This window comes from Diospyros lotus, chromosome 14 (genome assembly GCF_014633365.1).
Source record: "Diospyros lotus cultivar Yz01 chromosome 14, ASM1463336v1, whole genome shotgun sequence".
NCBI lineage: Eukaryota > Viridiplantae > Streptophyta > Magnoliopsida > Ericales > Ebenaceae > Diospyros > Diospyros lotus.
The window spans coordinates 31,264,703-31,291,616 of NC_068351.1; the positions used below are offsets into that span (position 1 = coordinate 31,264,703).

Consider the following 26,914-nt stretch of genomic DNA (forward strand, 5'->3'; position numbering starts at 1 on the left):
AATTATTGGGAAAGCGACTTAAAAGAAAAAATAACGACTTCTAATAGAAAAAAAAAAAAAAATTCTCATCGTTGGGTCTATGGCAACGATTATACTAATGATAATCAATATCTAAACACTAAATTTTAATAATTTTTATGACATTTTACATTAATGTCATATATTGTGTATCATATCAATATAAATGTATAAAATATTATTATAAAATGTCAATAAAAATATCAAGTTTAAGTGTCTACGTAGACACACAAAAGTCACTCAAATGGTTGCCGTGCCCTTTTTAAAATTATTTTTTCCACTTTGACTATTTTTAATTTTGATTATAATTATGATTATTTTACTGCACGAATATAAATTATATAGTAAATTATTTTTTTAAAATTTGAAATTAAAAAAAAAATTAAAAATAAAGACTCAATAAAAAAAAATCAAACCAAATTAATAAATGTTATTGTTTAAATAAATATTTAAACAAATAATTGATTATGAGATATAGAATTACATGTCTTTTTAACTTTCATACTACTTGTTTCGTGTGTTAACTTTTCATCTATTAACATGATAATTATTATTTAAATAAATATTTTTTTAAAATTATCGTTTTTGCGTGATTTCCAGTCATTTATGTTTTTGATTTCGACAAAGAAAATAAATCGTAAGTGAATATTTTTTCTCATTGATAGGACAAAAAATCGAATCCATGACATATTGGTGTAAATTCTAACTTATTGTGATACAACTACTTCACGTGTGTTTTGAGATTAAATTAATATTTTTTTATAATTTGACACATAAGTTAATTGATTATGAGAATATTCATATATTACATTAACGGTGTGATCTACTATTTGTGTTGTGGACCTTTTAAACGACAGGATGGTATTTGGTGACTTTATTTTAATTTTTTACTTTTTTAAGGCAGAATTTAAATAGAGATGAGTGTTAGCGTAGTGATATTAATATTGTTATTAAATTCATTCTAATTGTGAAGTCTTGTGTTTGAATCAAAACTTTATGTTTTTAAGCAAAAAAAATATATAGAAAATATTTTACAATAATTATTTTATTGACAGAATTTCAAACGCCAAAATGAGACGTTTCGAAAACATACCCATCTAGGGAGCTCAAAAGACTAAAATAAATTGTTTCGTCAAAATAGAGAAGGGGGTTAAAACCGTAATTATGTATCGTCTTCCCGGGGCATCTCCGTACTCATGGACAAGAGTACAAATAGCCAGCCAGAGTGCAGTTTGAAAGTTAGAACGCAACACAAGAACAAGAGCAAGCCAACCTGAACCTGCGGCTGTGCTGATCGGACCGGAGTCTGAACTGCAGCGGGTAATCGGATCGACCAGAAAGGGAAATGGCGACACCCAGTCCCAGAGAGCACATAGAGGATATCAGAAGGAAGACGTTTAAGATCGGGGGGGACGAACCCGACGTGACCAATCTGTATCTGCATCACGCCATCAACTATCTCGCCGCTGAGCTCTACACCAAGGACGTCCACTTCCTCATGGAGCTCATCCAGGTAATTATATATATATACACACATATACGTATATTTGTATATGCACCATGCAACCAAAAAAAATGTTCATTTGCAGCTGGCCAAATACATATTTTAGCCCATTTACTTACTTTTTTAACAGAATGCGGAGGACAACGAGTACTTGGAGGGGGTAAAACCGTCACTTGAATTCGTGATAACTACGCGGGACATTACGGCGACCGGAGCTCCGGCGACCTTGCTGGTCTTCAACAACGAGAAGGGATTTTCCGCTAAAAATGTTGAGTCCATTTGCGGCATTGGATGCTCTACTAAGAAAGGCCAGCGAAAACGAGGCTATATCGGCGAGAAAGGTATCTTGATTTGCTTAAACTAACGACATTCATTCCCTTAATCTTAATTAATAATTATCCCTGAGAAAAACGGAGTTCATATCCAGATTGAGCTTTTATTCGGTTTCCGTGGTGCCGAACGATTGCTCCATTCCTTACTTCCTGCAACTTGCTGAATACAGTTTTGATTATATTGTCTATGATTTAATCATTTTTTCCCTCTAACAAATAGCTGTTATTTCGAAAGCAAAAACTCTATGCCAAATAGTTTGTAAAACGGATCAGTTTCCAAGCATGGGGTTAGTTTTACTGTTTGAGTTTGCCAGTAGGGTAAGTGGACAAATGATATAATTTACTTTTTTCACTAGCAATATAAGAAGTAAATTAATTGACAGGTCCTCAAAATTTGGGGGGCACCATCACCACCACCAACAAAAATTCCAACTTATTAAGCCTTAATCCCATTAGAGATTCATGATCATATCTTTTATGAGGTTATTATATCCTTCAAAATTTGGAAGACACTACCACCGACAATCTCTAGTTTGAATCTCAAGCTAGACATTTTGCAGCTCTATCCATGATCATTCTCCGTGAGACCATTATATCGTATGCCATATAAGAGTATTTCCAATCAGCTTTTCTTTGACCTTCTTTTAGAAGACATAATATTATGTTTTTCCCATTATATGGTAGTATGCAAGCATAAATATAGATTTTTATCTACTTTTGTTTTGATGAGTTACAGCAAATTGTGGTTAATTGGATACTTTTATCTCATTGAGTTTATGTGAGCCAAATGAATCCCTATACTGGACTATTCTTTCTTTTTAGGGCTGTTTATTTTTCTTTTTGGTATCTTCACTTTGCGGCTGACAACTTATCTACTGACATTTCAGGAATTGGGTTCAAGAGTGTGTTTCTCATCACAACACAGCCTTACATGTTCAGCAATGGTTATCAGATACGGTTTAATGAAGAGCCTTGCCCACATTGCAAAATTGGGTACATTGTCCCGGAATGGGTTGATGACAACCCAACACTTTCCACCATAAAACAAATATATGGCTCTGACCCTGACCTTCCAACCACAACAATTGTCTTGCCTCTGAAGCCTGACAAGGTTAGCCCTGTAAAGCAGCAACTCTCGAAAATCCATCCTGAAGTTCTGTTGTTCCTTTCAAAAATAAAGAGGCTTTCAGTCAAGGAAGACCACGAGGATCCTAGTTACAATACAGTAAGCGGGATATCCATTTCAAGTGAGACTGATTTTACTGCAAAGAAGAATATTGATGCTGAGACATATGTGCTACATCTTTCAGCTGATAAAAATGATGACAACATGGAGAAAGAATGCAGCTATTACATGTGGAGGCAGAAGTTTCCAGTCAAGCAGGAGTATAAAGTAGAAAAACGGATGGAAGTGGAAGAGTATGTGATCACATTGGCGTTTCCAAATGGACAGCGTCTCAACAGTGGGAATAAATATCCTGGGGTATATGCCTTTCTCCCAACTGAGATGGTTACGAATTTTCCTTTCATAATTCAAGCAGATTTTCTACTAGCATCTTCGAGGGAAACAATCCTTTTGGATAATAAATGGAACCAAGGTATTCTCAAATATGTGCCCAATGCTTTTATCAATGCATTCATTTCCCTGGTGAAAACCGTGGAAGGAGCCCCTGTATCTACTCTGGCTCATATGTTCGAGTTCCTACCCATCAACATCCCTCCTTACCCTGCGCTGAATGCTGTGAGGAACAGTATTAAAGCCAAACTGGTTAATGAAGACATAGTTCCCTGCGAGTCTTACATGGAGCAGAAGTTATTTCGGAAGCCTACTGAAGTGGGTGTGTTAATGCCTGCTTTCTGGAATATACTGAACAAGGCAAGGAAGGACGGGGTGAGCTTGTATAATATCTCATCGCATGGGAGATATTTGCTAAGTTCTTCATTTGACAGAGAGAAGTATGATCAAGTGTTGAACTTCTTGGGAGTGAAACCAGTGGAGGATGAATGGTATGTTAAGTGCATCCGCAGTTCTAATCTCATACTAGGAGTCTCAGAGGAGGTGTATTTAGAGCTACTAGTATTTGTAGCCAAGAACTGGAGGTCAAATTTTCAGAATACTAACATCAAGGACACTCCGCTTCTGAAGTATGTGAGTTATAATGGAGATGTCTCTTTGTTTAGTATAAATGTCTCACTGGGGTATGCAGGGAAGGTACTTACTTGCGAGCCTCATCATGTGCCATGGTTGATCGATTGGAACAGAGAATTTGGAAGTTCATCAGGCCCATTTTTTATTCCTAAATCTACACAAGAAGCCATACAACAGCAACAATGGTCTGAGAAGCAGATATTGTTGGGGTGGCTTTCAAATGAGGTGAAGGTTCGGACTGTAAGTGTGTACAACTATGCAGCCCTTCTTGTTGATTTGCTCAAGGGTGATAGGAAGCGCGCTGTTACTTTTGTTCATTTCTTATATCACTCGCTTTCAAGGAACTACCTGTCTGAGACAGATGTTGGGCTATTGTGTTGCAATATGCCACTTGTGGATAACTATGGGCAGGTAACCACACGAAGGAATCGAGTTCTTGTTCCTTCTAATGGAAGAAAATGGGTTCATCTGATCGGATCTGATCCGTGGAGAAGCACACGAAGGAATCTAGTTCTTGTTCCTGCTAATGGAAGCAAATGGGTTCGTCTGATCGGATCTAATCCGTGGAGAGCTGAAGGCTTTCTTGAGCTAGCGGAAGACTATCGGCGACCTGTCACACATGCAGGCGCTATCACCCCTGAGGAACAACTTATTCCTTTTCTCAGAAGTCATGTTGGGGCTTCTGATATCCCTGATTTGTCTCCACCCAATGTAGTAATTCCTACAATGTCTGCTCCTCTAACCAAAGATAATACGTTCTTGCTGTTGGGTTGGATTCGGAAGTTGATGCAGAAAGGGGTTATCATGCCAAAAATGTTCTTGAAAGGCATAAAGGAGGGAAGCTGGATGAGGGTTTCCTTGGGCAGCAGTCCAGGCTACCGGCCTCCATCTCAGTCATTCCTACCAAACTCATCGTGGGGCCATCTTCTGCAGAATGAAAATGTGCTAGTTGATATCCCAATAATTGATCAGAGTTTCTATGGTTCTGAAATAAGCAAATATAAAGTGGAGCTTGGAGAAATAGGAGTGATGTTTGATTATGGAGAGGCTTTCCAATTTATCGGGAAGCATCTCATGTCTTCGGCAGCCTCCTCCTCTCTAACGAGAGGGAATGTTTTTTCGATATTGAAGTTCATAAAGTTTCTGAGGGAGGGAATTCTGCCTGCTCAGAACTTCATCCAAAGTATCCGGGAAGGGAAATGGATACGAACTTCACTTGGCGACAGATCCCCAGTTGGATCTGTTTTGTTTAATCAGGAATGGGAAACTGCATCGCAGATGAGTGCCATCCCATTTATTGATAAAGATTACTATGGGGAGGAAATACTTCAGTTTAAAACAGAACTTCAGTTGTTGGGCGTGGTAGTTGGATGGAGTGAGAATTTCCAGCTTGTTGCTGAATATCTGAAACCTGCAAAGGGCATCAATGTTCGAACGGTTGAGTCTGGTCTTTTCATTTTGAACTGCATGCGACATTTAGGATCACCTGATAAATTAATTCAAGTCTTTAAGGATAATAAATTTTTGAAGACAAGCATGGGCTACATGGCTCCAGTTGAGTCTCATCTTATCAGTCCTGAATGGGGCTGTCTCCTTCAGATTTTCAACAGCTTTGCTCTAATCGATGAAAATTTTTATGGGAGCAGCATCTTCTCATATAAAAATGAGTTAAAGAAACTGGGGGTTGTAGTTGATTTTGAGCAGGCAAAAAAGGTGTTTGCTCGTGAGTTCAGGCAGCAAGGAGAGCTCGCCACTATTGGAAAGGAACATGCTTTCTCTTTGCTTGCCTGTTACAGAAAGTTCAGGGGTACATCTGTTGAATTCCGTGATGATTTGATGAGATGTATCCTTGAGGTTAAATGGTTGCGAACTCGCTTGGGTGATTTCAGAGTCCCGGGAGAGTGCATTTTGTTTGGGCCTGATTGGGAATCTATATCTTGCATATCTCTTCTTCCTTTCATTGATGACGCTGACAATTGGTATGGCAAGGGCATCTATGAATACGAGACGGAGTTGGAAAGTATGGGAGTTAAAGTTTCCTTCAAGGATGGATGCGGGTTTGTGGCTACCGGCCTTAAGTTACCATTTGATCCCAGCTGCATAACTCCTTCAAATGCTTACTCATTACTTGAATGTATTCGCATTTTACGGACACAGAACAATGGCCCTTTACCTGATTCTTTTCTGGCGAAAGTGTCTAAAAAATGGTTGAAAACCTCTTTTGATTATAGGCCACCTGATAAGTGTTTGCTTTATAATTCTGATTGGAAGTCATTGCAACGGGAGGATGGACCTTTCATTGATGAAGAATTTTATGGCTCCAATATTACATCCTATGCCAAAGAGCTCAACGCAATTGGAGTAACTATTGATGTAAGAAATGGGGGACCATTGCTTGCCAGTCACCTGCATTTCTTTTGCAAGTTCAGTACCATTGCTCCAATATATAGTTACTTGCAAGACTGCAACTGGAACCCTGAAACTGGATATGAAAGGAAAATTTGGATCCCTAGTGGAAGTGATGATGGTGAATGGGCAGCTCCCCAAGATTGCGTCCTGCGGGACAAGGATGGGCTGTTTGATAAACAATTGAATGTGTTGGAGAAGCATTATGGAAAGGAGTTACTTCCTTTTTTCTCAAGTGCTTTTGGAGTTAAATCCTGTCCTTCACTTGTTGACTATTGTGAGCTCTGGAAGGAATGGGAGTTGTGTGGACGGCCCTTAACACTTGAAAGGTGTTGTGCGTTCTGGAAATTTGTTGTAAGCCGCTGCAGTTCGGAGACACTGAAAACGCTTGGTGAACATTTGATGAAACTGCCTGCGTATTCAGCATCAGATGAAATTTTGTTGATTGACAGGCATGATGTTTTTATTGCTGATGACCTTCCTCTGAAGGATCTTTTGGTGCAGTCGTCTTCCCCGCCTCTATTTGCTTGGTATCCCCAGTCGAGCATTGCATCTTTGCCTCGGTTTAAGCTGCTTGAAGTTTACAGCAAAATTGGAGTCCGAAACCTATCTGAATCTGTCCAGAAAGAAGAAATGTCCATAACTGATGGTGCTGGACTTCAGCGAGTTAGCCCCAGGGAAATTTTAATTGGAAAAGGGCTGCTTATGCTGATCCTAAGTTTTCTAGCTGGACCAGCTCTCAAAATGGAAGCAGAAAACAGGCATGAACTTGTGCGATGTCTACTTAATCTGACTGTCTTTGAGACAGCGGAGCCAGTCAAAATTTGTTACAGTTTATCGCTCTCGTCAGGAGAAAAGTTGAAAGCTGAGGCGACACGAATGATTCGTTGGGAGAGGGAGAATAAAGAGCTTTTTGCACAAAAGATGAACAGGTCGGGTGGGCATAGATGTATCATTGAATATGCTACATCTTTTTCTGAGGTGATATCTGCTGGATTACTATGGGAGAATGAAGATCAAATGCACCAACTGGCAGAGCTGATCAAATTTGGCTTCCTCTTGGAATTTGAGGAGCAAGCGATTGGGTTTCTCATGAAAACCAAGAATCTTCAGCTATTCGCAGAGGATGAAAGGTTCCTATCCTCTGCTTTCCCTTCCGATTAGTCATATCAATCTTAGGTGCTGTTCTTTTGAATGCCTCAAGTTCATCTTTATTTGGCCTATCTTTTTGTATCTGTCTCTTGTTTTTGTGCTTTTTAATTGAAGAACACATGATCTAGTGGTGTTTTAATTAGCGGGTGGGACTGGTTGAAGTTTCCAAGTGTTTTAATTAGCGGGTGGGACTGGTTGGCTACTTATCTAAAGTATGTAATGAATTATAATACATTACTATAGCTTTATTGTTATTGCTGTCTTGATGTAGTTGCTGTATAACATTTCATTCTTGTGTCTTATGAGGACATTATCAATGTCAATGAATCATGTCCAAGAACATGTCAATATTTTGCTATTTCACTAGGTGGATGGTTGCATGAATTTTTATTATCTTGTCGCTTTTATTGATGTTACATATTATGTAAGGACATAAAGTAGTTATGTTTTGTGTCATGTTTTACATTTTTCCTTCCTGTTTCATGTTTTAGGCCATCATTTGTTTTGTTAGGTTTAGGATTTTGTTTTTATGTTTCGAAAAGTAGAAACTTGAGGTCATCACTTAGTACATTTGATAAATTAACTACCGATGGTTATTTAATTTAGTACTAGAAGGTGAGCCTTTATAGTAACGATGAAATTATTAACTTCAGGTTATGTGTTCGAATTCTGAAAATAATTTCTTTTACAAAATAAAAGTCAAATTGTGACGAAAGATAACTCTTGCAAGGTGGAGGTCTTCTTGCACTAAAATGTCTTCTCCATGCTTAAATAAGTGAACATTTCAAACTTTTTTAAGTAGATAACCCAATCTAATTTTTTTGATAAATCAATCCTTATTACATAGATATTAAACATCGCAATCTTTTTCTTATCTAAATGAATGCTTTTTTTTATATTTTTTTTTTTGTAAATAAGAATTGTATTAAAAGAAACCAACCTCGGAAGCGTCTACAAGAAAAAAACGAAGGCATACCCAATGTACAATGAAAACTAGAAACTAACTTTAACCTCAACATCCCAATAAATGAAATAGGATGTAAACAAAAAACAAAAATGCATTTCAATCAAATCTAACCAAACCTATTCAAACATGAGCAATGATCAACTCATTTCTTCAAAACAAGAAAAATAGCAAAGAGTAAAGTAGCAACAAAAGATTTTCAAATCGTCTCTTGTTATAACAAACTCTAGAATCAAGCACTCAAGGATTGAATGCCATGACAAATCAACCACAACAAAAATATGTACATAGTAAAAGTTTAGACCGGAGTAATGGACCAACTTTGATCTCCAATGTTCATTATGGTGCAACCAACCCTAGATTACTCATTAGCACGAACACTTTGGGCCATCTTCGTCAATACATAACTTACTCAGGGAGTCGCCTACTGTTTAACTATGAAGATGTCCAAGAGTTTTAGCTACTCCAAGTTACTAAGAAGAATGACATACTTGAGCAAAGAAAAACTGGTTAGTAGAACTCCATCCAGATAAGATAAGTGGTAACAAAAACCACTCTTCATGATAACATGTACAGAAATAATAACTAAGATCAAATGAAGATACCAACTTTGGTCACCAAAGTTCACTGTGGTGCAACCATCCTCGGGATATTTACTGACACAAACACGAAGATCCAACTCGTTTCAAATCATAACCTACTCAAACAAAGTAGACTATGAAGACGTGTTTGGACCACAGTGAATATCCAGAGCCGATCTATCATTTGACTATGGAGACGCACATGGGCTCTGCTCGTTTCAAGTTACTAAGTAGATCAACTCACCTAAACAAAGTAGACTGGTCAGTTGGAAGCTGCCAGAAAAGTTACAATGCACAACTCTAGAGGGATGGGGGAAAGGGAATAGTGACCAACAGTGTCCACACGACACACCGTACTTGGTATGCCAACTAATCCATTGACCACTCAGTTCCCCGCCAACATCGATTGTTCTGCTCACGCCATAAAAAGTACACCGTCGCCTGCAAAACCAAGTGGTTAACAACTTGCAACGGGCTCTTTCCCTTCCATCAAGTTGCAACCCATAAGACTCTTGTTTCCCATTATCGCCAAGGCCATCCAAATTTCTTCGTATACCAAAAAAAAGATAACACACTTAGAATATGAACAGTTAAAAAACAAAAGTTATTACATAGATAATAAACATTTCAATCTTTTTTACCTAAATCAATGCCTTTTTTCTAACTTTTTTTTTTCTTGTAAATAAGAATTATATTAAAAGAAACCAACGCCAAAAGCGTCTATAAGAAAAAAAACCAAGACATACTCCAGTGTACATCGAAAACTAGAAACTAACACTAAGCTCAACATCCCAATAAATGACACGGGAGGGATGTAAACAAAAAACAAAACTGCATTCCAATCAAATCTATTCAAACATGAGCAATGATTAACTCACTTCTTCAAAACAAGAGAAATAACAAAAAACAAAGGAGCAGCAAAAGGTCTTCAAATCGTCTCCTGGTATAACAAACTCTAGAATCAAGCACTAGAGGATTGAATGTCATGACAAATCAACCACAACAACAATATGTACATAGTAAAAGTTTAGACCAGAGGAATGAACTAACTTTGATCTTCAAAGTTCATTATGGTGCAATCAACCCTAGGATATTCATTGACACAAACACTTTGGTGCTGTGGTAATTCAAAGAAAAATGATAGAATAATTGAGGTAAGATAAAATAAGAATATAGTATTTGTTAGGCAAGGCGTTTTTAGGAAACTATCTTTAGGATAGTAATTTCTTCACTAGATGCAAATGGTTTAATGAAAATCCTAACCTCAGGAAACAATGCCTAATTTTAAGAAATCAAAATTGTACTTTTTGATCTCTTATACAATCAATAATAGAGAGATAGACAGTAGCAATTGAATGAAGAAGAATAGATGGCTTAATGTATATATTTGCACCCCAAATGTCCACACTATTTATAGACAATGAATGGGTGCTTCCAATAGACACAAAAATTAAAGAACATAATTTATTTGAAAGGTCATGTCTATTTAGAAATAGTCTAATCTATTGGAGAAGTCACAACCCTCTAATTTAAAAACATGTCCATTGAATTAAAAGACACATTGGTTCATTGTTTTACCATTGGAACTCCAATGTTCGGATTGAAAGTCAATTTTCTAGAATCAAAAGGTGACTTCTTAGCAGCAGAAAGTTGACCTCCAAGAGCAGAAGTCACATTCAGTGCCAAAAGTCGACTTTCACAAGCCTTTAGCCGACCCAGTCAAGAACCATTTTTTGTAGTATTTACAACAATCGACTTCCACTCCCTAAAAGTTGACTTTCATTATAAACATTTCAAAAAAACATAAAACTAACAAGAATATTATTATTAGATAATACTAATATATACACTTATATATATAACATTTGGGCCATCTCCATACATAATTTACTTAGAGAGTCATATACCGTTTGACTATGAAGACGTCCGGGGGTTATACCTATTCTAAGTTACTAAGTAGAACGGCATACCTGAGAAAAGAAAAATTGGTTGGCAGGACGCCATCCAGATAAGATAGAATGGTAACAAAAACCACTCTTCACGATAATATGTACACAAATAATAACTAGGATCAAATAAATATACCAAATTTGGTCACCAAAGTTCACTGTGGTGCAACCAACCCCTTGATACTCATTGACATAAGCACGCAGATCCAATTCCGTCAAATTATAACCTACTCAAGGGTCTGCTGAGCCAACTTGCTCATATTAATTAAGTTTTGATGATTAACAAAAATAGAATTTTCAATATACAAATTATAGTGTTTTTGGTGATTGAAAAAAATAGTATTTTTCTTAAATATATTAATGGTAGTATCGAATTATTTTTGATTAATTTATAAAATATTTTTTTTCATAATATATGTAGTATCAAAACTATTATGTTACATTAAAATTATTTTTCAAGTAATTTTAAAATGCATAATTTTTTTTCTATAAAAATATATTTTCAAAATGTTACAGTGAATAGTGACGCTACAGTGAACCCGACTGTTACAATGAACAATTGCGTTATCGCCACAGTATCTGACCGTTGCTATAGTATTTTTTATACCCGTTGTGAATAGTGCCCCCAAAAATGTCTATTGTAACACCTCGCCTTCCTAAGGTGTTACGTAACATAAGATTTCGAGGATATATTTTTTTTCAATCAACGGAAACTCAACACAAAACCGTTCCCCGAAGATCTCATTACACCTTCTCAGTATATCAATTATGAACCATCAATAAACTAAGACAGGTACATCATCTCAATTGCAGAAGCTAGATCAAACCTCAATAAATCATAACCGAACCCACTTTATTTATAACTTAAAGTCAAACCAACGGTTTACATGACGCCCTCAAAATAAACAACACAATTGAAACGATATAATATAAACATTCACTAATCACCGTCACTCCTCAGCAATTCTCTTTCCCTTCGCACTGTTGCCTTCACTTGGAACGTTTAAATATTTCAGGGACAGAGTCCATATTAGATGATGAATCATCTAAGTGAGAGTTCAAAAACACATTTTTCATGAATGATTACAAGACATGAAATAAACCAATACACCCGGTAAGGCTTAACCTAAGAGAATCCCAAGTGCTTAACCCCACTACAGGAAAATAGTAATCTCTCTAAAAGCCACCATACTGACACATCGACACGACGCGATTCTAGCTTAAGAGGGGCAAGTCAACATATCTTTCCAACATCTTGAGAACAATCGTTATCAACTCCCGACCCAAGAGGGTCACATCAATGCAGAAACCCGACTCACCACATTTACGTCGGAGATTACGTTCCCACTCTAAGAATCCTGGAACCACCACACAATCCCAACTCCAAAATTTCACATGGACCACTTAATCATCCTAGTGCAACTTTCCTGACCAAATGTCCTGGCACGAAAACCAACGCGGCTATCCTATCATACTCACTGGCACAAGATACCTTTATTATTCAGTCATGCTCTTGAAAAATTATGGTTACACTATCCAGACAACATTTTAGGTTGACATTCCATACGAACAACACAATATGGACCACTTAGTCATCCTAGTGCAACTTCCCTGACCAAACGGCCTAGCACGGAAACTAAGGTAGCTATCCTAGCATGCACACCAGCACAAGATACCCCTATTATTTCGTCACGCCCTTGGAGAATTATGGATACACTATCCAGACAATATCTTAGGTTGACATTCCATACGAACACACAAAACGCAAGACAATGCCATATTTCACAATTCAAAGTATCATATAAACAACATTTTATAAAATGTAATACACAAGTACAAAACGTTTAGGCACGAACCACCCTCTTAAAATCAACCGTCATCGGTTACCGTTTACATGCATCAAAACCATTTTGTATGAAACCACAACACGTTTAAATAGATTAAACACCAAGTTTTAGTAGTGAACAACTCACAATAAGTCAAGTTTTGTGGGCGAACACTCATATCGAACGAATTCAGATTGCCTCGATCCTCGTGCATTGCCTCGATTGCATGCCAAAACATAAACACCCAAATTATACTCAACTTTGAGTCACGATACTCCCTCAACACCATATTTAATTAAAGAGCATCAAAAACTATTTTTCCTCAAATTTTTCATAATTTTCTCTCAATTTTCACCTCGATAATTCCAAAATAAATATTTCCTCAAACATTTTTCTCAATTTTTTCACATGATAATTCATAAAATAATTTAAGAAAAATACTGGAGAAAAAATTATCGAAATACCCTTGCTCACACGCCTTCACGCACCTAGCACATGGCTTTGCGTGGGGTGTGGTGCGTGTAGCTCACACGCCACATTCTTCCTCAATTTTTCAGCCATTGACGACGACTCTGATGGCCAAAACAACTGTACCCCCTTGAAGCCCTTGATGAATCGATCTCAATGGCATCGGTTTTAGGTCGAAAGGACATCGAAAAAGCCTCCATAATGGCAGTTGCAGATGGCCTTAGGCGGTCCGCCACCCGTCTCCTGCCGAGCTTCAAATGGCCTTTAAACCCAACGAAAACCTTCCCCAAAACTCCAGAACTCTTCTCCTCAATGCAAGGATCAAAACCCCTTATCAAATCCCTCAAAAACATTCAACATCGCAGCCAATTTGTGTTCTAAAATTTGACCGAACCCTTGCCCCTTTTATAGCAAAATCCAGCCAAATTTCGACCAATTAGCGGCCATGGCTTGGCCTCCAAGCCTCTTTGCGCCGTATACCACCTCTCCCAAACCTACCTCGGCCGTCCCATCGTCGGAGATAGACTCCACGTGCGGTCAGATTTGTGGCGGCCGAATTCCTCATTGCGTTCACACCATCAACTTTCCATAATTGCACTTCAACCCCCCATGACTTCTTCAATTGTCACTTCTGCCCTTTCCATAACACCCTTGCACTATCCAACTATACCACTACTGCCCACAAATTTAGTAATCCTCATTTCACCCTTGAATTCCCAAAAATCCATTGTTTTGGCCTTTCTCAAGCAAAATTAAAAAATTACACTTTGGCCTGGCTGGTCGTTTTGACACTAAATCTTTTTGTTTCAACCTGCAATCACTCAAGGGTTGTTTCATATACAAAATCTAAGTCCTTAAGACACTCCGTTGAATTTTTGGATGCTCCCTACATCGATTTGGTTTTCTCAGCTCAGTCGACAGTTGTACCGAAAAGTGTTCCCGGTCCATTTTTTTTTTATCATCTAAAATCATAACTTGAACCACTTGTCGGTACTATTCTATTTTTCTTAGCTTTCTAGGAGCCGGGGTACTCCCTTCGTCTAATTCAATCGCTTAAGATTGTGCTAGTGTACCCTATGGTCTCATTTTTTCAAAAATTTCATTCATGTCCTTCATAAAATACCATTTTTACCCTTAAGGATTTCCTGGGGTATTACACCTATAAATACCCTGGGCTTATTTTAAAGATAATTCATTGAACATATTGTATATCCAAAGCACCCAAAAGCTCTCTAATGCTCTCAAGCAAAAACTTAAGCTATCTGAGACTCTCAAAGTATCATTGCACATCCATCGAAAAGTTATAAGACAAGAGGATAAAAGTTCTTCAAGTCTTTTATGACAAATCCTAACTTTTCAATTTGAGATTATAAATTTATTTAATTGATTTATATTTCATTTGCCTTGTACAATTTGTTTTTAATTCCTTATTTATTTGTGTCCAAGTGTGGACAATTACTTGTAATCATTTAAATTATTGTTGTGGATTGTATAGATTTTTTAGAATCGTTAAAATCTAGGTGAATCTAGTTTTCAATGTAAGATAGCGAAAAAACTTTGGTGTTAGTGGTTTCTTAGAACTCGTAGTAAACTAAGAGAGTATCTAGTTTTCAATGTGAGTTAGTAAGAAAACTTTGGTGAGATTGGTTTAGTGGAACCCTAAGGGTGGTTAAATCTTAAAAGAGTGGATTAAGTGTGTGTAGAGATACCGAACCATTATAAATTATGCATTGTCTCATTTTATTTATTGTTGATATATCTTGTGGCTTACATAATGTATTAATCTCAAATACTACTCATACATATTTGTTAAATATATTTTTTAATAAAATCATTAATCAAAGAATTCTTTTTAATATTATTAAAAATTTTAATCACTCAATTCAACCCCCATCTTGAGTGGCCATACCCTATAGAACCAACAAGGTCATCTATTATTTGACTATGGAGATGCACAGGGGGCTCTGCTCGCTCCAAGTTACTAAGTAGATTAGCTCACCTAAGCAAAGTAGATTGGTTAGCTGGAAGCCGCTAGAAAAGTTGCAAAGCACGACTCTTGAGAGATAGGGGAAAGAGAATGGTGACCAACTGTGCCCACACAACACACTGTACTTGGTATGCCAGTTGATCCATTGATCATTCGGTTCCCCGCCAACATTGACTGTTCCGCTTACGCCATAGAAAGTAAACCGTCACCTACAAAACCAAACGGTTATCAACTTGCAATGAGTTCTTTCCTTTCCATCGAGCCATACGACCCATAAGACTTCTGTTTTCCATCGTTGCCAAGACCATCCAAATTTCTTCATACGTCGAAAAAAAGATAGCATGCACTTAGAATATGAACAATCAAAAAACAAAAGTGTGAGTTGTATATATTTTGGATAATAATAGATGTCATAATTGTGTTGTGTTATTTTATTAAAACTTTCACTACAATATAAATACATAGATACATACACACATATTTAGTTTAAGTTTAAGATTATATTTATATTTAAAAATATACATCTTTGTTCTTTGTAATATTTTTGTATTAAAAGATATAATTTTTATAATAATTAAAACATAGAGGAAGAGGAGAGAAAGAGAATAGAAAATTAGGAGGCACATAATTAATTTACACAATTTATGGAGAAACTTATGTCATTTTTAATAAAATGGGAAATATTGGTGTCTTTTAGTCAAACTTTATAGGGTGGGCATAATTTCTTATTTTATATTTACTGTTTAGGGATGAGCAATTTCGTCAGTATGTTATTGCTCAATTCAAATAAATCAAACTTATATCAAAAATCGAATTGAACCGATAAAATAAATGCTCAAACTTAATAAATTAAAAAATTATAAAAAATAAAAAAAATCGAATCAATCGAACAAATCAAAGAAATAAAAAAAACTAAAGGGAAGACTAAAAATGATTTCGTTTTTGATATTATCGACTGAATGAATAGATGTTCAAACTCAATAATCAAAAAATAGTAAAAAATAAAAAAAATCAAATCAACCAAAAAAATAAAAAAAAGCTGAAGGAAAGAGTAAAAAATAACTTTATTTTTGACATTATCGGCAGAATAGATGTTCAAGCTTGATAAATCAAAAAAATGTAAAAAATAAAAAAAATTAAATGAACCAAAAAAATAAAAAAAGCTGAAGGGCAGGGTCAAAAACGACTTTTTCTTAATATTTTAATTAATTTAATTATTTTAATATAAAAATTAAACTGAATTAAAATAATTAAAATCATCAAATTTAAAAATCAAACTCAACTAACTTGCCACTTGAACTAAAAAAGAAATTGATAATTTTGACCGATTTAATTTGATTTATTTATTGGATTGAATCTTGTTCTTCCGTACTTATAACTTCCGAGCAAATGAAACCCAGCGAAGAAGTAATCGGATGATGCAGCAATGTACGGACGCACCAGTTTTTGCCACGTGTAAAGGGAATTGGAAAGGGTAAATGGACTTGAGCGACGGTTCTTTGGTCTTTGCCCCCCACCTTTGCCTTCCTTTTTTGCTTTCCACTCTCTTTCCTTTCTCTTTTTCCACTCTCAAGTCTTGGCAGGTCAGACAAGTGTTTGTATTTTATTTTATAATAATTATTAGATTTTTAATCCTATTATAATTTAGTTTCTTTAAAAATTTAATCCCACTCTGTCAAAAAACAATTATCACGTTACAGATACATTAAATAAAATAAATAAATATTATTATTTATGATCATTGCTTAATATTTTAAAGATTCCATAAAAATATATATATACATAACATAAGTTCACATGTATAAAAAATTTTAGTGGGCAAAGAGAAAAGAATTTCATTGACTTTGCGAAGAATTTTTTGAAAAATTAAGGAGAAAGTGACTTCAAAAAAAGAAAATTAATGTCTTCTAATAGAAGAAAGAATTCTCATCGGTGAGTCGTTGGCAACGATTATATCATTGATAATCGCTATCACTCTGTATTGATGTTATATATTATGTATTATATTAACATAAATATATAAAATATCATTACAAAATATTAAAATTATGTGTCTATTATATACAGTCAAAAAAGGTCACTCAAATGTGTCTGCATATAACTTTTTTTTTTTGAAGGCAAAAGTTACATAGAGATGGACATCTCCGTACGCATGGACAAGAGTACAAATAGCCAGCCAGAGTGCAGTTTGAAGTTGGAACGCAAGGCAAGAAAGAGCAAGCCAACCTGAACCTGAACCTGAACCTGCTGCTGTGCTGTGCTGATCGGACCGGACTCTGAACTGCAGCGGGTGATCGGATCGACCCGAACGGGAAATGGCGACACCCAGTCCCAGAGAGCACATAGAGGAGATCAGAAGGAAGACGTTCAAGATCGGGGGGGACGAACCCGACCTCGCCAATCTGTATCTTGGTCTGTGTCTGCATCAAGCCATCAACTATCTCGCCGCTGAGCTCTACACCAAGGACGTCCACTTCCTCATGGAGCTCATCCAGGTTATATATATATATATATATTTGTATATGCACCATGCAACCAGACAACTGTTCATTTGCAGCCGGCGGTATGCATATTTTAGTCTCCTTATTTGCACTTTTTTTATTTAAATATTAATTTTTATTATTATTTTAATTATATAATTTTAAATTAATTACATGTCTCTATAATTTTATTAAAAATAATTTTAAAATATAATTAAAATAATATAAAATTTAGAGATACTATTGAATCAAAATTACATAATTTTAAGAGAGGAATTAAAATAATAAAAAATTTAAATATTTAAATAAAAAAATGTGTAAGTAAATAACTAAAATATGTATTTTGTCTTTTGACAAATTGCAATGGGATTTTTAATTTTTATTGTTGAATATTTAATATTTAATAAAATGATTTAGTATTTTTTGGGGTTTAAGATGTCATGAAATGGGTATTTATAAAATATTTTTAGTAGATATTTTAATTCTTTTTTGTTAATTAATGGGGGCCAGCGTGAATATGAGATATTTCTGGGGGTCTGAGGTGAAATTAACACAAATTAGGGGGGTCTATTTGATTTGATATTGGTGTATTATTTGTACCAGAATGCGGAGGACAACGAGTACTTGGAGGGGGTAAAACCGTCACTTGAATTCGTGATAACTTCGCAGGACATTACGGCGACCGGAGCTCCGGCGACCTTGCTGGTCTTCAACAACGAGAAGGGGTTTTCCGCTGAAAACGTAGAGTCCATTTGCAGCATTGGATGCTCCACTAAGAAAGGCCAGCGAAAACGAGGCTACATTGGCGAGAAAGGTATCTTGATTTGCTTAACCTAACGACATTAATTCTCTTAATTTTCGTTAATTATCCATGAGAAAACGAAGTTCATATCAGAGTGAGCTTTTGTTTGGTTTCTGTGATGCCGAACGATCGCTGTATTTCTTATTTCCTGCAACTTGCTAAATACAATTTTGATCATATTGTCTGTTATTTAATCATTTATTCCTCGAACAAATAGCTGTAATTTTAAAAGCAAAAACCCTATGCCAAATAGTACTGATCATACAATTTCGAAAGTAAAAACCCTATGCAAAGACCATTGTAATCTTATTATAAATAATTTTGATTCTAATCTGTCTTGTTTTGGTTTCACCGCATTGTTTGTCATAACATTCAAACTCAATTACATTCACACTTCACACATACTAGTACTTAATTGCTTAATATTTCATTCCATACAACTTATTTGGTTTCATTACCATCAAGCAGAACCCGTCTAAAAAGGGACTAAACGATTGCAAAAATGTTGCAAGCATGTTTCTACTTTAGTCATCTTACTTTGATTTGTGATTAACATCTTTAATAATCTCATCCTTTTGAATATTTGATTTCATTTTTGTTTTAACAAAGCTTATATTCTGTATATTTGATTTTAAAATTGTACTAAGCTTTATACTCCATATATTTGATTTTCAACTCGACATAGCTTGAAATCTTTGAATTCTATGATTTCTGTCAAACTCAAGCTTAGTATTCATGTATTATATCCCACATAACATCAATAACAATCACAAGCCTTAATCCTACTTGGTGCCATTGATATGTCTTCTTAAATTTCACCAATAAAAATAATATCATTTACATGTAACTTACACTAACGTCTCCCTTCTTGGATGTGCTTAGTGAGTTCCTCTATTATTAAAGTAATAACAATAGCTACGGTGCGTGCCTCAGCCTGAGGCACATATGCGCACCTTTTATGCACACCAGTCTTCTTCTTTATTTGTTATTTTTTCTTTATATTCTGCCTGGTATTTTTTCTTTATTTTTTATTTTTATTTATTTTTTTCACTTTTTCGCTCTTCACATTCTGGATTCACTGATTTTCTTTTTTTTTTTCCCACTGATTTTTTTTTTCTTTTTTATTGGATTTCAATGATTTTTTATGTAACAAGAAAGCAATTTTATGTTTTTCTTTCTTCTATCTTTTGGTTTTAATTTATTTGATGTTTTAGACTTCTTTTACTTTCTTGAAATGCTAATATACTAATAGTTGTTATCAACTTATTATGGTGGTTGAAATAATATTGGGTGTTTTTATAGTAATATAGTGTTAGTTATTTATTAATATTGACTTTGCGGTTAACTCTCTATTGGTATGAACATTGTAATGTATAAATAATTTTATACAAATAAATATTTGCCTCACATTCCAAAGGCTTGTGCCTAGGCCCCAAGCACCTTTGCGTTTTAGTGCACCTTGCGCCTTTGACAACTAGTTGCCCCTTTGACAACTATGTGGTCAGTCCCTAAAAATTTGTTTATTTCCATATTCAGTTTGAGCAAGCCGGGTTCACCTCTCACCACTGGTTAAACTTTCATGCAATTCTTAGATTTTTTCCATGGATGTTATTAATTAAGCAAGGTGAGTTCTCTATATTTATTTATGTGTCGTTGAGCAGCATGGATTAAAGCCCCAGTACTTTGTTATCTAATTTGCCAATCTATACGTGGTAAGGAAAAGAGGGTGAGCCTTGATAGGAACAGTAAGTTTGCCTAGAAGGTTATGAGTTCAAGTGGAAACGGCTTCGCAAAGCAAATATAAGCTTGCATACAGAAACGACATTCCCGGATCCTTGCAAAACAGAGAGCCTCGTGCATTTTAATTCCCCTTTTATATGAGGTTAGGAGACCTATGTCTATAAATGTATGCAGGAATCATGCTGCTCTAAGAGAGAGAACTGACATTTAGCATTTTCTTTTGAATTAGTATGTCCAAAAAAGCACAGTGAGAAATGACATTTAGCATTTTCTTTTTTTTCACTCAAGTGTCTCATAAATTCATTTGTCTTCCATTTCTTTTTTTACAGCAAATTGTGGTTAATTGGATACTTTTATCTCATTGAGTTTATGTGAACCAAATGAATCCTTATACTGGACTATTCTTTCTTTTTAGGGCTATTTATTTTTCTTTTTGGTATCTTCACTTTGCTGCTGACAAGTTACCTACTAACATTTCAGGAATTGGGTTCAAGAGTGTATTCCTCATCACAACACAGCCTTACATATTCAGCAATGGTTATCAGATACGGTTTAATAAAGAGCCTTGCCCACATTGCAAAATTGGATACATTGTCCCAGAATGGGTTGATGACAACCCAACACTTTCCACCATAAAACAAATATATGGCTCTGACTCTGACCTTCCAACCACAACAATTGTCTTGCCTCTGAAGCCTGACAAGGTTAGCCCTGTAAAGCAGCAACTCTCGAAAATCCATCCTGAAGTTCTGTTGTTCCTTTCAAAAATAAAGAGGCTTTCAGTCAAGGAATGCAAGGAGGATCCTAGCCACAATACAGTGAGCGCAATATCCATTTCAAGTGAGACTGATTTTACTGCAAAGAAGAATATTGATGCTGAGACATATGTGCTACATCTTTCAGCTGATAAAAATGATGACAATTTGGAGAAAGAATGCAACTATTACATGTGGAGGCAGAAGTTTCCAGTCAGGCGGGAATATAGAGTAGAAAGACGGATGGAAGTGGAAGAGTATGTGATCACATTGGCGTTTCCAAATGGACAGCGTCTCAACAGTGGGACTAAATCTCCTGGGGTGTATGCCTTTCTCCCAACTGAGATGGTTACAAATTTTCCTTTCATAATTCAAGCAGATTTTCTACTAGCATCTTCGAGGGAAACAATCCTTTTGGATAATAAATGGAACCAAGGTATTCTCGAATATGTGCCCAGTGCTTTCATCAATGCATTCATTTCCATGGTGAAAACCATGAAAGGATCCCCTGCATCTACTCTGGCTCATGTGTTCGAGTTCTTACCCATCAACATCCCTCCTTACCCTGCGCTGAATGCTGTGAGGGAAAGTATTAAAGCCAAACTGGTTAATGAAGACATAGTTCCCTGTGAGTCATACATGGAGCAGAAGTTATTTCGGAAGCCTATTGAAGTGGGTGTGGTAATGCCTGCTTTCTGGAATATACTGAACAAGGCAAGGAAGGATGGGGTGAGCTTGGACAATATCTCATCCCATGGGAGATATTTGCTAAGTTCTTCATTTGACAGAGAGAAGTATGATCAAGTGTTGAACTTCTTGGGAGTGAAACCCATGGAGGATGAATGGTATGTTAAGTGCATCGGCAGTTCTAATCTCATACCAGGAGTCTCAGAGAAGGTGTATTTAGAGCTACTAATATTTGTAGCCAAGAATTGGAGGTCAAATTTTCAGAATACTAACATCAAGGACACTCCGCTTCTGAAGTATGTGAGTTATAATGGTGATGTCTCTTTGTTTAGTATAAATGTCTCACAGAGGTTTGCGGGGAAGGTTCTTGCTTGTGAGCCTCATCTTGTACCATGGTTGATCGATTGGAACAGAGAACTTGGATGTTCAGCAGGCCCATTTTTTATTCCTAAATCTGCACAAGAAGCTATACAACAGCAACAATGGTCTAAGAAGCAGATATTGTTGGAGTGGCTTTCAAATGAGGTGAAGGTTCAGACTGTAAGTGTGTACAACTATGCTGCCCTTCTTGTTGATTTGCTTAGGGGTGATAGGAAGCGCGCTGTTACTTTTGTTCATTTCTTATATCACTCGTTTTCAATGAACTACTTGTCTGAGAGAGATGTTGGGCGATTGTGTTGCAATATGCCACTTGTGGATAACTATGGGCAGGTAACCAAACGAACGAATCAAGTTCTTGTTCCTGCTAGTGGAAGCAAATGGGTTCATCTGATGGGATCTAATCTGTGGAGAGCTAAAGGCTTTCTTGAGCTAGCAGAAGACTATCGGCGACCTGTCATACATGCAGGTGTTTTCACCCCTGAGGAACGGCTTATTCCTTTTCTCAGAAGTCACATTGGGGCTTCTGATGTCCCTGATGTGTCTCCACCCAAAGCAGTAATTCCGACAATGTCTGCTCCTCTAACCAAAGATGATACGTTCTTGCTGTTGGGTTGGATTCGGAACTTGATGAAGAAAGGGGTTACCATGCCAAAAAAGTTCTTGAAATGCATAAAGGAGGGAAGCTGGATGAGGGTTTCTTTGGGTAGTTGTCCAGGCTACCGGCCTCCATCTCAGTCATTCCTACCAAACTCATCGTGGGGCAATCTTCTGCAGAATGAAAATGTTCTAGTTGATATCCCAATAATTGATCAGAATTTCTATGGTTATGAAATAAGCAAATATAAAGTGGAGCTTGGAAAAATAGGAGTGATGTTTGATTATGGAGAGGCTTGCCAATTTATCGGTAAGCATCTCATGTCTTCGGCTGCCTCCTCCTCTCTAACAAGAGGGAATGTTTTTTCGATATTGAAGTTCATGAAGTTTCTGAGGGAGAGATTGCTGCCTGCTCAGAACTTCATCCAAAGTATCCGAGAAGGGAAATGGATACGAACTTCACTTGGCGACAGATCCCCTCTTGGATCTGTTTTGTTTGATCAGGAATGGGAAACTGCATCACAGATGAGTGCCATCCCATTTATTGATAAAGATTACTATGGGGAGGAAATCCTTCAGTTTAAAACCGAACTTCAGTTGCTGGGCGTCGTAGTTGGATGGAGTGAGAATTACCAGCTTGTTGCTGAATGTCTGAAACCTGCAACAGGCATCAATGTTCGAACGGCTGAGTCTGGTCTTTTCATTTTGAACTGCATGCGCCATCTAGGATCACCTGATAAATTAATTAAAGTCTTTAAAGGTAATAAATTTTTGAAGACAAACATGGGCTACATGGCTCCAGTTGGGTCTCATCTTATCAGTCCCGAATGGGGCTGTCTCCTTCAGATTTTCAACAGCTTTGCTCTAATCGATGAAAATTTTTATGGGAGCAGCATCTTCTCATATAAAAATGAGTTAATGAAACTGGGGGTGGTAGTGGATTTTGAGCAGGCAAAAAAGGTGTTTGCTCGTGAGTTCAGGCAGCAAGGAGAGCTCTCCACTATTGGAAAGGAACGTGCTTTCTCTTTGCTGGCCTGTTACAGAAAGTTCACGGGTACATCTTTTGAATTCTGTGATGATTTGATGAGATGTATCCTTGAGGTTAAATGGTTGCGAACTCGCCTCGGTGATTTTAGAGTCCCGGGAGAGTGCATTTTGTTTGGGCCTGATTGGGAATCTATATCTTGCATATCTCTGCTTCCTTTCATTGATGACGCTGACAATTGGTATGGCAAGGGCATCTATGAATATGAGGAGGAGTTGGAAAGTATGGGAGTTAAAGTTGCCTTCAAGGATGGATGCGGGTTTGTGGCTACCGGCCTTAAGTTACCATTTGATCCCAGCTGCATAACTCCTTCAAATGCTTACTCATTACTTGAATGTATTCGCATTTTACGGACACAGAACAATGGCCCTTTACCTGATTCTTTTCTGACGAAAGTATCTCAAAAATGGTTGAAAACCTCTTTTGATTATAGGCCACCTGGTAAGTGTTTGCTTTATAATTCTGTTTGGAAGTCATTGCAACGGGAGGATGGACCTTTCATTGATGAAGAATTTTATGGCTCCAACATTACATCCTATGCCAAAGAGCTCAACGCAATTGGAGTGACTATTGATGTAGTAAATGGGGGACCATTGCTTGCCAATCACCTGCATTTCTGTTCCAAGTTCAGTACCATTGTTCGAATATATAGTTACTTGCAAGACTGCAACTGGAACCCAGAAACTGGATATGAAAGGAAAATTTGGATCCCAAGGGGAAGTGATGATGGTGAATGGGCAGCACCCCAAGAATGCGTCCTGGAGGACAAGGATGGGCTGTTTGATAAGCAATTGAATGTGTTGGAGAAGCATTATGGAAAGGAGTTACTTCCTTTTTTCTCAAGTGCTTTTGGAGTTGGATCCTATCCTTCATTTGTAAACTTAGAAGATGAAGAGTTTGATGAAGGAACCCGCTTCCATACTATTAATGACGCTACAGTTGAGAGGATGCAGTATAAGTGGAACGGTCAGGCTTCAGTGGTAGCAGACCTCTCAGCACTTCGTGTCGAGATGCAGGATCACGTGCGGAGTATTCGTGGCATGATGCATGACCTATTCCGGGTCATCGATGGCCGTCTGCCTCAGAGACCTGATCAGCCAGACGACACTCCCGCTTGGGTCTCACCATCATCACCTACAGATGCCTAGGTTTTATTTTGTGATTCAGTACTCTTTTTTGTGCCTCATGCGTATATATTCTACATGATGCTCATGTATTTAGATTTATGTTAGTCGATTATGTTTGGATATCACATGTTTTGTATTGTGTATATATACGTATTATTCTCTTCACTAATAGTGTTATTTTTTATCATGACAAAAAGGAGAGAAATATGAGAGAAAAAATCGAGGGTTGTAAGACAGTGTTGCTATTAGTTTTTGGTCCTTTAATTTTTCTTCAAATTTTGTCAAATTGTTTTATCTATTATGCTCAAGTATTTTTGAAAGAGATAGCCTTTTGTGCAAAGTTAGGGGGGGAGTTAAATTGATTGAAATATTTTTTTCTCAAAACACATATTTTTGTCATCATAAAAAAAGGAGAAAATGTGAAGCCAACTTGCTCCATTTGATTCTTAATCAAGTTTTGATTATTAACAAAAATAATATTTTGAAAAAGTGTATTAATTGAATCTCTTAATTATTTTATTTAAGTTATAATATCTTTTCGTATTATCCTTGTTATCAAAAATGTTATTTTTCATAAAAATTATTTTCAAACAAATCAAGGATATAAAAGAGGTAAGTTTTTTTTTTTTGTAAATTTAGACCAAGAGTAGTTGACTTCGATCTTCGGTTAGTCGACTTCTGATGTCCCAATCGATTCTAGTAAATGCACAATTAACCTAGCAAAGAGCTTGTTATGTAGAATCTACCTAATCGAGAGACTCTTTTGAATAGGCGACTCTTGCTTGGATGAAAGACAACTACAGTTCAACTGACAATTGACTATGGGTAAGGATAATTGATTGTCTTGGTCCAATGGTTAGATTTTTAAACCCTTTCAAGTCTCTCAAAGTTACCTATATACATATCAGAAGGACAAAATGACAAGATATGAAGACTCTTTTGCAATAAAAAATTCTCTCAAGCTCACTCTCAAATCAATTCAAGCAACCCAAGACTCAACGTTTCGTTGCCAAATCATTACGAGCTACAAGGTAAATGGTGAAGAAAGCTTCTCAAAGACAAATCCAAGCCTCTCCATTGAATTGAGGTCCTTTGTACATTCTATTTTATTGCCTTGTATTGTTGGTTTTAAAGTTTTGATTTATTTATGTCCAAGTGTGGACAAAACTTGTATCTGATTTACTTATTTGTGTGAATTGATTGGATGCCTAAATCTTCAAAGAAATCTAGGTGTGTAACTAGTTTTCATGACGAGTTAGGGTGAAAACTTTGGTATTTTGATATAGTGGAACCCCAAGTGATTAGACATTAGAAGAATTGAGTAGGTGTATGGATCATCGAATCACTATAAATTATTTTGTCTTGTTTTTACAATACTCGTTATAACTTGTGGTTTAAATTCATCAAAATTGTGAAACAATCACATTTATACATACTTATACAAACTTATTTTTTTAAAAAATCATCAAAATCTGAAAATTTTACTTATTTATTTGTGTAATTTATTAACAAAATAAAATTTATAATTTTAATGAAATATTACATAAGCTAAATATGTGATTACCATAGTAGTTTAAATTTCAAAATGCAATTAGTTGTTTGTTTAAATTTTAAATTTAATATAATATCTAATCTAATAAATAAAGGTAGTTTTGAAAATTTAGGGTTTTAGTATTTTAATAAAATGGGTGTTTGTGTAAATAACAAAATAGAATAGAATAATATATATATTGTTTATATATATATCAAATTTAATCTCGACACCTGATCATATATTGTGTTATGTCCCAATTTCGGAGGCTGCGATCGACGCTACTCCCTAGGAAGCCATAGACGCTAACAGGGAATAGTAAGCCTTATAATGAACTATTTACCATTTATTATTTTAAACATTTCGAGTTTATTATAAAAATTACTATAACTATCATTTTAGAATTTAAGTGTTCACTGAAGTCATCATCTAATTA

General features: G+C 36.1%; 2 protein-coding genes across 2 annotated transcripts; both read left to right on the forward strand.

Moving 5' to 3' along the window:
* Window positions 1–1,354: 1,354 nt before the first annotated feature.
* Window positions 1,355–7,887, forward strand: LOC127790189 (uncharacterized). The gene is made up of 4 exons (XM_052319489.1): window positions 1,355–1,531; window positions 1,653–1,863; window positions 2,742–3,277; window positions 3,362–7,887. The coding sequence occupies exons 1-4, from the start codon at window positions 1,364–1,366 to the stop codon at window positions 7,571–7,573; spliced, it is 5,127 nt and encodes a 1,708-aa protein (XP_052175449.1). The 5' UTR covers window positions 1,355–1,363; the 3' UTR covers window positions 7,574–7,887.
* A 9,665-nt stretch (window positions 7,888–17,552) lies between these two features.
* Window positions 17,553–25,111, forward strand: LOC127790186 (uncharacterized). The gene is made up of 3 exons (XM_052319486.1): window positions 17,553–17,831; window positions 18,420–18,630; window positions 20,839–25,111. Exons 1-3 carry the CDS (start codon window positions 17,652–17,654, stop codon window positions 24,966–24,968), a joined length of 4,521 nt encoding a protein of 1,506 aa, XP_052175446.1. The 5' UTR covers window positions 17,553–17,651; the 3' UTR covers window positions 24,969–25,111.
* The last annotated feature ends 1,803 nt before the right edge of the window (window positions 25,112–26,914 follow it).